This window comes from Cherax quadricarinatus, unplaced genomic scaffold, assembly GCF_038502225.1.
Source record: "Cherax quadricarinatus isolate ZL_2023a unplaced genomic scaffold, ASM3850222v1 Contig58, whole genome shotgun sequence".
Lineage (NCBI taxonomy): Eukaryota > Metazoa > Arthropoda > Malacostraca > Decapoda > Parastacidae > Cherax > Cherax quadricarinatus.
In genome coordinates, this window is record NW_027195084.1 from 99686 (window position 1) to 112558 (window position 12873).

At 45.0% G+C, this 12873-nt stretch overlaps 1 protein-coding gene across 5 annotated transcripts in view; it reads right to left on the reverse strand.

The window, feature by feature from the left end:
• Positions 1-8647: 8647 nt before the first annotated feature.
• LOC128701017 (mitochondrial import inner membrane translocase subunit TIM44) overlaps positions 8648-12873 on the reverse strand; it is a 62626-nt gene continuing 58400 nt past the window's right edge. For 2 of the 5 annotated variants that reach the window (XM_070079961.1, XM_070079962.1), the window contains exon 10: positions 8648-9707. In XM_070079961.1, coding sequence (XP_069936062.1) covers positions 9570-9707 — 138 coding nt within the window. In that variant the 3' untranslated portion in view covers positions 8648-9569. Of the gene's footprint in view, positions 9708-9755; positions 10118-12076; positions 12313-12873 lie in introns of those variants that run through there. The other 3 variants (XM_070079960.1, XM_070079959.1, XM_070079958.1) reach the window with 3 other exon arrangements.

A 12873-nucleotide genomic window follows, 5' to 3' on the forward strand; every position in this document is an offset into this window, starting at 1 on the left:
GCACACATAAGGGGGATTACCAACAGACCCCTGGCAGTCTTCAAGCTGGCACTGGACAAGCACCTAAAGTCAGTTCCTGATCAGCCGGGCTGTGGCTCGTACATTGGTTTGCGTGCAGCCAGCAGTAATAGGCTCTGATCCACCAGGAGGCCTGGTAACAGACCGGGCCGCGGGGGCGTTGACCCCCGGAACTCTCTCCAGGTAAACTCCAGGTCCCCCCCAAGACCCCAAAGAAAATTAAGGTTTAAATAATTTAGTGAACAAACTTGTGGTGGGGACCAGGAGCTGCAGCTTAACTCTGCTGTTGTACCGACAAACACATCAAAAGACAATACTTAAATTATTTAGGTGTATTAAGAGGCTGAGGAAGCGGTAAAGCCGGCGGGACAGCAGGAGGAGCAACACGTCTCTCCTGTACGACCATTGAAGGTTAACTGACCTTTAGTGACCTTAAGGTTGGTCACTGACCTGACCTTCACTATAACACCATCACTAATAACCTGACTAACTCTGACTACCACCACTAGATGGCACTACTACACCGTCACTACTCATGGTGGAGCACTCAACCCTTGGGGGTCATGGATCACCTGGGAGGATAAGTTCACTTCCAGGAGGCATAGATCACATTCCTTGGATCAAGAGACCCTCACTACCACCTTCAAGGAACCTCTCTCCAGGGCACCACTCTCACCACCAGAGTACTAGTGGTACTATTGTACCACTAGTACTCTACATGGACAGATTATTGTACCACTAGTACTCTACATGAAGGACAGATTATTGTACCACTAGTACTCTACATGAAGGACAGATTATTGTACCACTAGTACTCTACATGAAGGCCAGATTATTGTACCACTAGTACTCTACATGAAGGCCAGATTATTGTACCACTAGTACTCTACATGGACAGATTATTGTACCACTAGTACTCTACATGGACAGATTATTGTACCACTAGTACTCTACATGGACAGATTATTGTACCACTAGTACTCTACATGGACAGATTATTGTACCACTAGTACTCTACATGGACAGATTATTGTACCACTAGTACTCTACATGGACAGATTATTGTACCACTAGTACTCTACATGAAGGACAGATTATTGTACCACTAGTACTCTACATGGACAGATTATTGTACCACTAGTACTCTGTACTCTACATGAAGGACAGATTATTGTACCACTAGTACTCTACATGAAGGACAGATTATTGTACCACTAGTACTCTACATGAAGGACAGATTATTGTACCACTAGTACTCTACATGAAGGACAGATTATTTTAACATTCAGGGAAGTGCTAAACCCGCATGGGTCATAATAAAAATTGGCAAAGGGTTCGTACTCATTTTTCATCATATACAATATTATATTAATGGGGAGAGTTAATCCAGTAGGAATAGGCCTATTTAGGACTGTTTCTGCTGGCCTATGGGTCATGGTTAAATTTATGTGGGAGATTTAATCTAGTAGGGATAGGTCTATTAGGGGTGTTCCTGCTGGCCTATGGGTCAGTATTATGGGAAGAATTAAGCCAGTAGGGATAGGTCTATTAGGGGTGTTCCTGCTGGCCTATGGGTCAGTAATATGGGAAGTATTAAGCCAGTAGGGATAGGTCTATTAGGGGTGTTCCTGCTGGCCTATGGGTCAGTATTATGGGAAGAATTAAGCCAGTAGGGATAGGTCTATTAGGGGTGTTCCTGCTGGCCTATGGGTCAGTAATATGGGAAGAATTAAGCCAGTAGGGATAGGTCTATTAGGGGTGTTCCTGCTGGCCTATGGGTCAGTATTATGGGAAGAATTAAGCCAGTAGGGATAGGTCTATTAGGGGTGTTCCTGTTGGCCTATGGGTCAGTAATATGCGAAGTATTAAGCCAGTAGGGATAGGTCTATTAGGGGTGTTCCTGCTGGCCTATGGGTCAGTAATATGGGAAGAATTAAGCCAGTAGGGATAGGTCTATTAGGGGTGTTCCTGCTGGCCTATGGGTCAGTAATATGGGAAGTATTAAGCCAGTAGGGATAGGTCTATTAGGGGTGTTCCTGTTGGCCTATGGGTCAGTAATATGGGAAGAATTAAGCCAGTAGGGATAGGTCTATTAGGGGTGTTCCTGCTGGCCTATGGGTCAGTAATATGGGAAGTATTAAGCCAGTAGGGATAGGTCTATTAGGGGTGTTCCTGCTGGCCTATGGGTCAGTATTATGGGAAGAATTAAGCCAGTAGGGATAGGTCTATTAGGGGTGTTCCTGCTGGCCTATGGGTCAGTATTATGGGAAGAATTAAGCCAGTAGGGATAGGTCTATTAGGGGTGTTCCTGCTGGCCTATGGGTCAGTAATATGGGAAGTATTAAGCCAGTAGGGATAGGTCTATTAGGGGTGTTCCTGCTGGCCTATGGGTCAGTAATATGGGAAGAATTAAGCCAGTAGGGATAGGTCTATTAGGGGTGTTCCTGCTGGCCTATGGGTCAGTAATATGGGAAGTATTAAGCCAGTAGGGATAGGTCTATTAGGGGTGTTCCTGCTGGCCTATGGGTCAGTAATATGGGAAGAATTAAGCCAGTAGGGATAGGTCTATTAGGGGTGTTCCTGCTGGCCTATGGGTCAGTAATATGGGAAGAATTAAGCCAGTAGGGATAGGTCTATTAGGGGTGTTCCTGCTGGCCTATGGGTTAGTAATATGGGAAGAATTAAGCCAGTAGGGATAGGTCTATTAGGGGTGTTCCTGCTGGCCTATGGGTCAGAATTATGGGAAGTATTAAGCCAGTAGGGATAGGTCTATTAGGGGTGTTCCTGCTGGCCTATGGGTCAGTATTATGGGAAGTATTAAGCCAGTAGGGATAGGTCTATTAGGGGTGTTCCTGCTGGCCTATGGGTCAGTATTATGGGAAGAATTAAGCCAGTAAGGATAGGTCTATTAGGGGTGTTCCTGCTGGCCTATGGGTCAGAATTATGGGAAGTATTAAGCCAGTAAGGATACCTGGAGTTTACCTGGAGAGAGTTTCGGGGGTCAACGCCCCCGCGGCCCGGTCTGTGACCAGGCCTCCTGGTGGATCAGCGCCTGATCAACCAGGCTGTTGCTGCTGGCTGCACGCCCCTGCACGCCCCTACCAGGGTCCCAGCTGTCACTAGTAGTGGTCATACACCCCTGTTAGATACCCTACCAGGGTCCCAGCTGTTACTAGTAGTGGTCATACACCCCTGTTAGATACCCTACCAGGGTCCCAGCTGTCACTGGTAGTGGTCATACACCCCTGTTAGGTACCCTACCAGGGTCCCAGCTGTCACTGGTAGTGGTCATACACCCCTGTAAGGTACCCTACCAGGGTCCCAGCTGTCACTGTAGTGGTCATACACCCCTGTTAGGTACCCTACCAGGGTCCCAGCTGTCACTAGTAGTGGTCATACACCCCTGTTAGATACCCTACCAAGGTCCCAGCTGTCACTGGTAGTGGTCATGCACCCCTGTTAGATACCCTACCAGGGTCCCAGCTGTCACTAGTAGTGGTCATACACCCCTGTTAGATACCCTACCAGGGTCCCAGCTGTCACTAGTAGTGGTCATACACCCCTGTTAGATACCCTACCAGGGTCCCAGCTGTTACTAGTAGTGGTCATACACCCCTGTTAGATACCCTACCAGGGTCCCAGCTGTCACTGGTAGTGGTCATACACCCCTGTTAGGTACCCTACCAGGGTCCCAGCTGTCACTGGTAGTGGTCATACACCCCTGTAAGGTACCCTACCAGGGTCCCAGCTGTCACTGTAGTGGTCATACACCCCTGTTAGGTACCCTACCAGGGTCCCAGCTGTCACTAGTAGTGGTCATACACCCCTGTTAGATACCCTACCAGGGTCCCAGCTGTCACTAGTAGTGGTCATACACCCCTGTTAGATACCCTACCAGGGTCCCAGCTGTCACTAGTAGTGGTCATACACCCCTGTTAGATACCCTACCAGGGTCCCAGCTGTCACTGGTAGTGGTCATACACCCCTGTTAGGTACCCTACCAGGGTCCCAGCTGTCACTGTAGTGGTCATACACCCCTGTTAGATACCCTACCAGGGTCCCAGCTGTCACTGGTAGTGGTCATACACCCCTGTTAGATACCCTACCAGGGTCCCAGCTGTCACTGGTAGTGGTCATACACCCCTGTTAGATACCCTACCAGGGTCCCAGCTGTCACTGGTAGTGGTCATAAACCCCTGTTAGATACCCTACCAGGGTCCCAGCTGTCACTGGTAGTGGTCATACACCCCTGTAAGGTACCCTACCAGGGTCCCAGCTGTCACTGATTGTGGTCATACACCCCTGTAAAGTACCCTACCAGTGTCCCAGCTGTCACTGATAGTGGTCATACACCCGTTAGGTACCCTACCAGGGTCTCAGCTGTCGCTGGTAGGGGTCATACACCCCTGTTAGGTACCTTACCAGGGTCCCAGCTGTCACTGGCAGGTGGTCATACACCCTTGTTAGGTCCCCTACCAGGGTCCCAGCTGTCACTGGCAGGGGGTCATACTCCCCTGTTAGGTCCCCTACCAGGGTCCAAGCTGTCACTGGCAGGGGGTCATACACCCCTGTTAGGTCCCCTACCAAGGTCCTGGTAGGGGAGTCATGGATCATACACTCAAACAATGGAAGTCATCGAGGCGCTAAACCCACCAGGGTCATACAGCGCTGTCTTGAATACCATTAATCGGGAGAAAACACTAAACCCATAGGAGGTCACTTAGCATCTTATTTCTTGGATTAAGAGCCCTTCAACAGCCTTCAGGGTAATAGTAAGTGGTAAACCCATATGGGTGGTGCCCCACTGGGGTCACACTCACCCCAGGAACGGAAGGCACTCAGGCTTGATTCAAGGTATTGTATTATTGTTCTGGGGGAGCGCTAAACCCATCAGGGTATGATCATAACTAGGCACTAAATTCATCAGGGTATGCAGTCCTAGCCATAGCCACATCCACTTGCACGCATCCAGACACTGGGTAGAAAGAGAACATGACCAGTCAGGTACAGGTCAAGTATTGTACATGACTCACATGAGTGCGTGTCATCCAATGTTCAACTGCAACTAAATATGTATTAAAAATGGTATAAAATACCGACAGGTTGTTAGGTAAGACACATATGCAATATACCTAACTGTTGCATATGTGTCTTGCATAACAACTGCAGCTAAAACAAGTGACACTGAAAGACACAAAATATTGCCAAACACAATAAAACTGAAGAACCAGCACATATACACAAACAATGAAAATCAAGGATACACCGGAGACCCAGTGGAAATAAGTCACTTCTCTGACTTTTCTGGGGCTTATCCTAGGTAATTTACACATGTTATTATATATGATAATTTGTTTTATGACTGGCAAACCTACCAGTCAGTTGGCAAACCTGCCAGTCAGCTAGCAAATCTACCAGTCAGCTAGCAAATCTACCAGTCAGCTGGCAAACCTGCCAGTCAGCTGGCAAATCTACCAGTCAGCTGGCAAACCTACCAGTCAGCTGGCAAACCTGCCAGTAAGCTGGCAAACCTACCAGTCAGCTGGCAAACCTGCCAGTCAGCTAGCAAATCTACCAGTCAGCTGGCAAACCTGCCAGTCAGCTAGCAAATCTACCAGTCAGCTGGCAAACCTACCAGTCAGCTGGCAAACCTGCCAGTCAGCTGGCAAATCTACCAGTCAGCTGGCAAACCTACCAGTCAGCTGGCAAACCTGCCAGTAAGCTGGCAAACCTACCAGTCAGCTGGCAAACCTGCCAGTAAGCTGGCAAACCTACCAGTCAGCTGGCAAACCTGCCAGTAAGCTGGCAAACCTACCAGTCAGCTAGCAAATCTGCCAGTAAGCTGCACCAGTGATAAAAAAACCCAGAATGAACCATCAATACGTGCTTTTACGTGTAATGTCTAAGGCTTAACATAACTTTATTACCATTACCATGAATAATATTTTTTTTTTTTCCAAAATTTAGGCAGTCAAACTTGGAAGGAGAATGAACGGGAAGGCGAGCATCTTCGGCACACTGGAGCATCTTGTGTGCCAGGAACGGGAAGGTGAGCATCCTCGGCACACTGGAGCATCTTGTGTGCCAGGAACGGGAAGGTGAGCATCCTCGGCACACTGGAGCATCTTGTGTGCCAGGAACGGGAAGGTGAGCATCTTCGGCACACTGGAGCATCTTGTGTGCCAGGAACGGGAAGATGAGCATCCTCGGCACACTGGAGCATCTTGTGTGCCAGGAACGGGAAGGTGAGCATCCTCGGCACACTGGAGCATCTTGTGTGCCAGGAACGGGAAGGTGAGCATCCTCGGCACACTGGAGCATCTTGTGTGCCAGGAACGGGAAGGTGAGCATCTTCGGCACACTGGAGCATCTTGTGTGCCAGGAACGGGAAGGTGAGCATCCTCGGCACACTGGAGCATCTTGTGTGCCAGGAACGGGAAGGTGAGCATCCTCGGCACACTGGAGCATCTTGTGTGCCAGGAACGGGAAGGTGAGCATCCTCGGCACACTGGAGCATCTTGTGTGCCAGGAACGGGAAGGTGAGCATCCTCGGCACACTGGAGCATCTTGTGTGCCAGGAACGGGAAGGTGAGCATCCTCGGCACACTGGAGCATCTTGTGTGCCATAAAATATAGTACCTCTCACCCTTCTCAACCAGGAGACAATTTCTTTTCCTACAACTCTAAGTTTGACAGTACCTCATGGAATAAATTATTTACTCTTCATCCAACATCTCTCATAGACTATCTTTCCCACTATAGGTAAGCCCACAGTCAATATTCTTAACACCATTGTTATGGTGCATAATGCTAGGTAAGCCCACAATATTCTTAACACCACTGACAATATTCCTGTTACAATCCATAAACACATTTCCATCAACTCTTGCTGGGGAACTGTTGTTTGTCCGCATACCGTTGTTCCAGGAGACTTTCTAACATAAGATGCAGACATTATGGAGTAACTCGAGCTCCAGGATCTTCCAATTCTTGACGTAGACAGTTATGTCCTACCAGCTCATGGGCGAAGACGCTATCCTTGTAATACAGCTAAGTTAACTTTCGACTGTTGTCAACTTCAACTTCTGTTTATACAGTAGGACAGTGCTTACGAGTACAGTGGACCCCCGGTTAACGATATTTTTTCATTCCAGAAGTATATTCAGGTGCCAGTACTGACCGAATTTGTTCCTATAAGGAATATTGTGAATAAGATTAGTCCATTTCAGACCCCCAAACATACACGTACAAACGCACTTACATAAATACACTTACATAATTGGTCGCATTGGGAGGTGATCATTAACCCTTTGAGGGTTTTCGTCGTACTAGTACGTCTTACGCGTAGGGGTTTTTGACGTACTAGTACTCATAAATTCTAGCGGCCTCAAATCTAGTGGGAGAAAGCTGGTAGGCCTTCATATGAAAGAATGGGTCTATGTGGTCAGTGTGCACAGTCTAAAAAAAATCCTGCAGCACACAGTGCATAATGAGAAAAAAAAAACTTTGACCATTTTTTTTTAACAAATCAGCGACTTTGCAGCGTATTTTCGTATGGTATTTATTGTTGTATTCTAGTTTTCTTGGTCTTATTTTATAGAATGGAAGACATATTACAGAAATAGAGATGATTTTGACTGGTTTTACAAAGAAAGGTGCCTTGAAATTGAGCTCAAAGTAGCAGAAATGTTCGATTTTTACCAAACTTCAAAAGTAAATAAATCGTGCCAAGCGTGCAATACACGTCAACTGGTGAGTCTAATATTCTTTCACAAGTGCACCAATAATATTTATACCATTTTTTACACTAATGCAGTAGTCTGCATAACAGTAAATCTTATATTTTTTGTGAAAATAAAAATTCAAAGTGGAAAGCAAAAGAATATAAGAGGGGCCTTGAGACGTGAATAATGACTAGAGGAAATGTCATTTTAGTGCCAGGAATGTCTTTCTTGTTTATTCTGGACCCTATTCGGAAATTGGCATCTTTTGAAATTTGTGTGAAATTGGCAAAATTGCTAAATTCTGACCACTGTACTGGATAGTTGAATTTCATAAATGAGTGGTTTCTTGCACCCATTCGATAGAAAAAATGGAGTTCTAGCGAAATATTCATGTTTTTTGTCGACTAGTACAGTGAAATTGGCCGAAAATGGGGCTCAAAGTGGGCAAAATCGCCGATGCGTAAACATCGCCGAGACCGCTAACTTTGCGAGAGCATAATTCCGTAAGTTTTCTATCAAATTTCAAACTTTTGGTGTCTTTATGATCGGGAAAAGATTCTCTATCTTTTCATAAGAAAAAATAATTTTTTTTTTTTTTTAAATTTGGCCGACCCTGAGAACGAGTTTCGGAGAGGGCCTGTCGACCCTCAAAGGGTTAAGCGGGGGTCCACTGTACAAGAATTCATCCCTACACCACTATGTACAAATTGCTGGTGCTTTGTCCACTCAGCAAAATATTGTAGGTTACTGGTGGAATGGTGGGTTTGTGGTGCAGGTGAGCATAGCAAACCATCCTGCAGGCTACCTCCCACTTTCCTCAAGGTAGAAGGTAGGATGCTTTTTCTTTCTTTCAACGCACGGCCGTATCCCACCGAGGCAGGGTGGCCCAAAAATAAAAACAATAGTTTCTCTTTATAAATTTAATAATGTATACAGAAGGGGTTACTAGCCACTTGTTTCCGGCATTTTAGTTGCCTCTTACAATGCGCACAGCTTACGGAGGAAGGATTCTGTTCCACTTCTCCCATGGACAGGATGCTTTTTATAACTTAATAATTAATTAATACACCTCTTTGCGAGACTTAATGTGTATATTTACAGTGAAGAAATTCCTCAAAATACAGGCTTCCCTAACTAATAAACAATTTGTATTTCTGGTGCTGTAACTTACAAATAAGTTTAGTGTGGTAAGTTACAAGCAAATTGTTCATAAAGAACAAAAAGTGCCATTAACTCTGGCTGGAAGAAATCATAAATAACTCGTACTTAAGAGGGCAAACTTGGCGTGACATTTTGCTTAGTCCGGAATCAGTCACATCTTTTGTTACTTGTTAAGTTCTTTGTAATATGAAACCTAATTTATGATGGAAAACAATAATACTACAAAGAATGTTTGTGTGCCATACATTTGTAACACTGGATCAACACCCAGGAAAGTGTTCTCAAATGTTATTGCTGAAGGAGCTGGTTTGTGTGTGGATGTTCCCATAAGTTAGAGGTCTCCTGTACTTTATTCTCAGATGCTTTCTACTCATTAACAATAAGTTACTTTATGAAAATAAATTAATCTCAGATATTTTCCTTAAATTAAGACACTTACACAAAATTAACAGCTCAATGGATTCCAATTTTGTACCTACGACTCCAGTCATCAACATTTTTATCTGAAATATTTAAGTGACATTCTGACTCCAGTAATACCATATAAAATGGTAAAAATGTATTGAATGACACCCCTCACAAATATAAACAACTACTGCAGTAGTAATTAAACTTACATCGAGCTCAAACTAAAAAAAAAAAATGCTTTACATTTTATTACAAGGGTTATACAAATTGTTGTGTACTCTGAGCGGAGAGGTCGAGTATTCTCCAAGCAGCACGAGCGTTGACTTCTGTTTGGTCCCTACATAGTACCCACACATACTGCACTCTCAGCACCTTACTGGGGTCACCTTCCACAACCTGCGGTAAAACAATTCATTATACTACATTTGTACTGAATTATTACTTTCTGTTGGCAAAACAAACTGACTTAATATTGTGACGAAATACAACATCGGTGTTGGCCATACAGTATTGGGGAAATAGGTCATAAGTTAGATCCTAAAAACGGTAAGATAGAACCATCTTCTTGGATCAAGCATCAAGTTGTCGTCCTTGAAGACGGTAAGATAGAACCATCTTCTTGGATCAAGCATCAAGTTGTCGTCCTTGAAGACGGTAAGATAGAACCATCTTCTTGGATCAAACATCAAGTTGTCGTCCTTGAAGACGGTAAGATAGAACCATCTTCTTGGATCAAGCATCAAGTTGTCATCCTTGAAGACGGTAAGATAGAACCATCTTCTTGGATCAAGCATCAAGTTGTTGTCCTTGAAGAAGTTACAAATAAAAAAGGGACTTTATTCTGCTGGAATATTATTGTTATTTACCTGGCAAGTGATTTAGAGGTACAGAGTTTCACTGGAAAAATTGGACACTTCCTACTACAAGTGACAAATCAAGCAGGTTGTGCTGGATCTACAGGCCTGCTGATGCTAGCACCAACAGCCTATTTGACAAAGTAGTAAACAATGAAGTCTGACTGCAGGTCAGACTCGGAACAAAGTAGGAAATCCCTCAGAGGTATGTGGTAAGGCAAGAACAACATATGTTGCATATTCTAGAGTATTTAGTCATCCACAAGACTAGATCATAGTTTTGTCTGTATCTTAACAACAGTCTTCCACCAAGGTAATGTAGGCTGACCTACAGCAAATACATTTACCATCATATATTCAATCACCATCTTGTCAGACGACCGCTGACACTACAAATCAGAGTAGCCTCTGTCTGTAACATCCTTCAGTGTGCAGACACTGCCCTTCCCACCTCCAGGACTCAAGTCCAGCTAACCAGTTTCCCTGAACTCCTTCATAAAAGTTACCTCACTCTCCAACACTCATCATTATGAGGTAGTGCTGGGGTTACCTTACTCACTCTCCAACACTCACCATTATGAGGTAGTGCTGGGGTTACCTTACTCACTCTCCAACACTCACCATTATGAGGTAGTGCTGGGGTTACCATACTCACTCTCCAACACTCACCATTATGAGGTAGTGCTGGGGTTACCTTACTCTCCAACACTCATCATTATGAGGTAGTGCTGGGGTTACCTTACTCACTCTCCAACACTCACCATTATGAGGTAGTGCTGGGGTTACCTTACTCACTCTCCAACACTCACCATTATGAGGTAGTGCTGGGGTTACCTTACTCACTCTCCAACACTCATCATTATGAGGTAGTGCTGGGGTTACCTTACTCTCCAACACTCATCATTATGAGGTAGTGCTTGGGTTACCTTACTCACTCTCCAACACTCACCATTATGAGGTAGTGCTGGGGTTACCTTACTCACTCTCCAACATTCACCATTATGAGGTAGTGCTGGGGTTACCTTACTCTCCAACATTCACCATTATGAGGTAGTGCTGGGGTTACCTTACTCTCCAACACTCACCATTATGAGGTAGTGCTGGGGTTACCTTACTCTCCAACATTCACCATTATGAGGTAGTGCTGGGGTTACCTTACTCTCCAATATTCACCATTATGAGGAAGTGCAGGGGTTACCTCACTCTCCAACACTCACCATTATGAGGTAGTGCTGGGGTTACCTCACTCTCCAACACTCACCATTATGAGGAAGTGCTGGGGTTACCTCACTCTCCAACACTCACCATTATGAGGTAGTGCTGGGGTTACCTTACTCTCCAATATTCACCATTATGAGGAAGTGCTGGGGTTACCTCACTCTCCAACACTCACCATTATGAGGTAGTGCTGGGGTTACCTCACTCTCCAACACTCACCATTATGAGGTAGTGCTGGGAAAATGGTCAGCTATGATCTATGAATTATGAAAGGGAAGGGTAGCTCTAAATCCTTGGATCAGAAGACTTACATCTTTCAAGTTATTGAAAGCTTGTTATGCTAACTAATTTTTTTCAATTTAAATTTAATTATAAGAAAATGATTTATTTTTTGGAAGTTTACAAAAAAAAAAATAATTAGTATGGGGTCATACCATGCCTAGGGAATGTGAGGTGATCAAGTCTGATCCAAGGGAAGGGAGCTTCATTTCATCAAGAGCCCTTCACCAGCATCAAGGCACCATGGAAGGGTCCTACTATACAAAGGCCACTATTAAAAGCTCCAAAAAATATATTAAAATAATTACACATCAATAGTGATCAGTTTTCAACACACCACAAAGTGACTGACGTTCCTCATTATTACAGTACTTTGTATGATTTACTTTGCTGTTGGAGTGTGAGTAAACTAACCTTTTTGAAGGGAAAACAAGTTAGCTGGACTTGAGTCCTGGAGGTGGAAAGTGTTGTGTCTGCAACAATGAAGGTGGGAATGTTGCAGTCCTGGTGGTGGGAAGTATTGTCTCTGCAACACTGAAGGATGGGTGAGAATGTTGCAGTCCTGGTGGTGGGAAGTATTGTCTCTGCAACACTGAAGGATGGGTGAGAATGTTGCAGTCCTGGTGGTGGGAAGTATTGTCTCTGCAACACTGAAGGATGGGTGAGAATGTTGCAGTCCTGGTGGTGGGAAGTATTGTGTCTGCAGCACTGAAGGATGGGTGGGAATGTTGCAGTCCTGGTAGTGGGAAGTATTGTGTCTGCAGCACTGAAGGATGGGTGGGAATGTTGCAGTCCTGGTGGTGGGAAGTAGTGTCTGCAACATTGAAGGATGGGTGGGAATGTTGCAGTCCTGGTGGTGGGAAATACAGTGTCTGCAACACTGAAGGATGGGTGAGAATGTTGCAGTCCTGGTGGTTGGAAGTAGTGTCTGCAACACTGAAGGATGGGTGAGAATGTTGTAGTCCTGGTGGTGGGAAGTACTGTGTCTGCAACACTGAAGGATGGGTGGGAATGTTGCAGTCCTGGTGGTTGGAAGTAGTGTCTGCAACACTGAAGGATGGGTGAGAATGTTGTAGTCCTGGTGGTGGGAAGTACAGTATCTGCAACACTGAAGGATGGGTGGGAATGTTGCAGTCCTGGTGGTGGGAAGTATTGTGTCTGCAGCACTGAAGGATGGGTGGGAATGTTGCAGTCCTGGTGGTGGGAAGTAC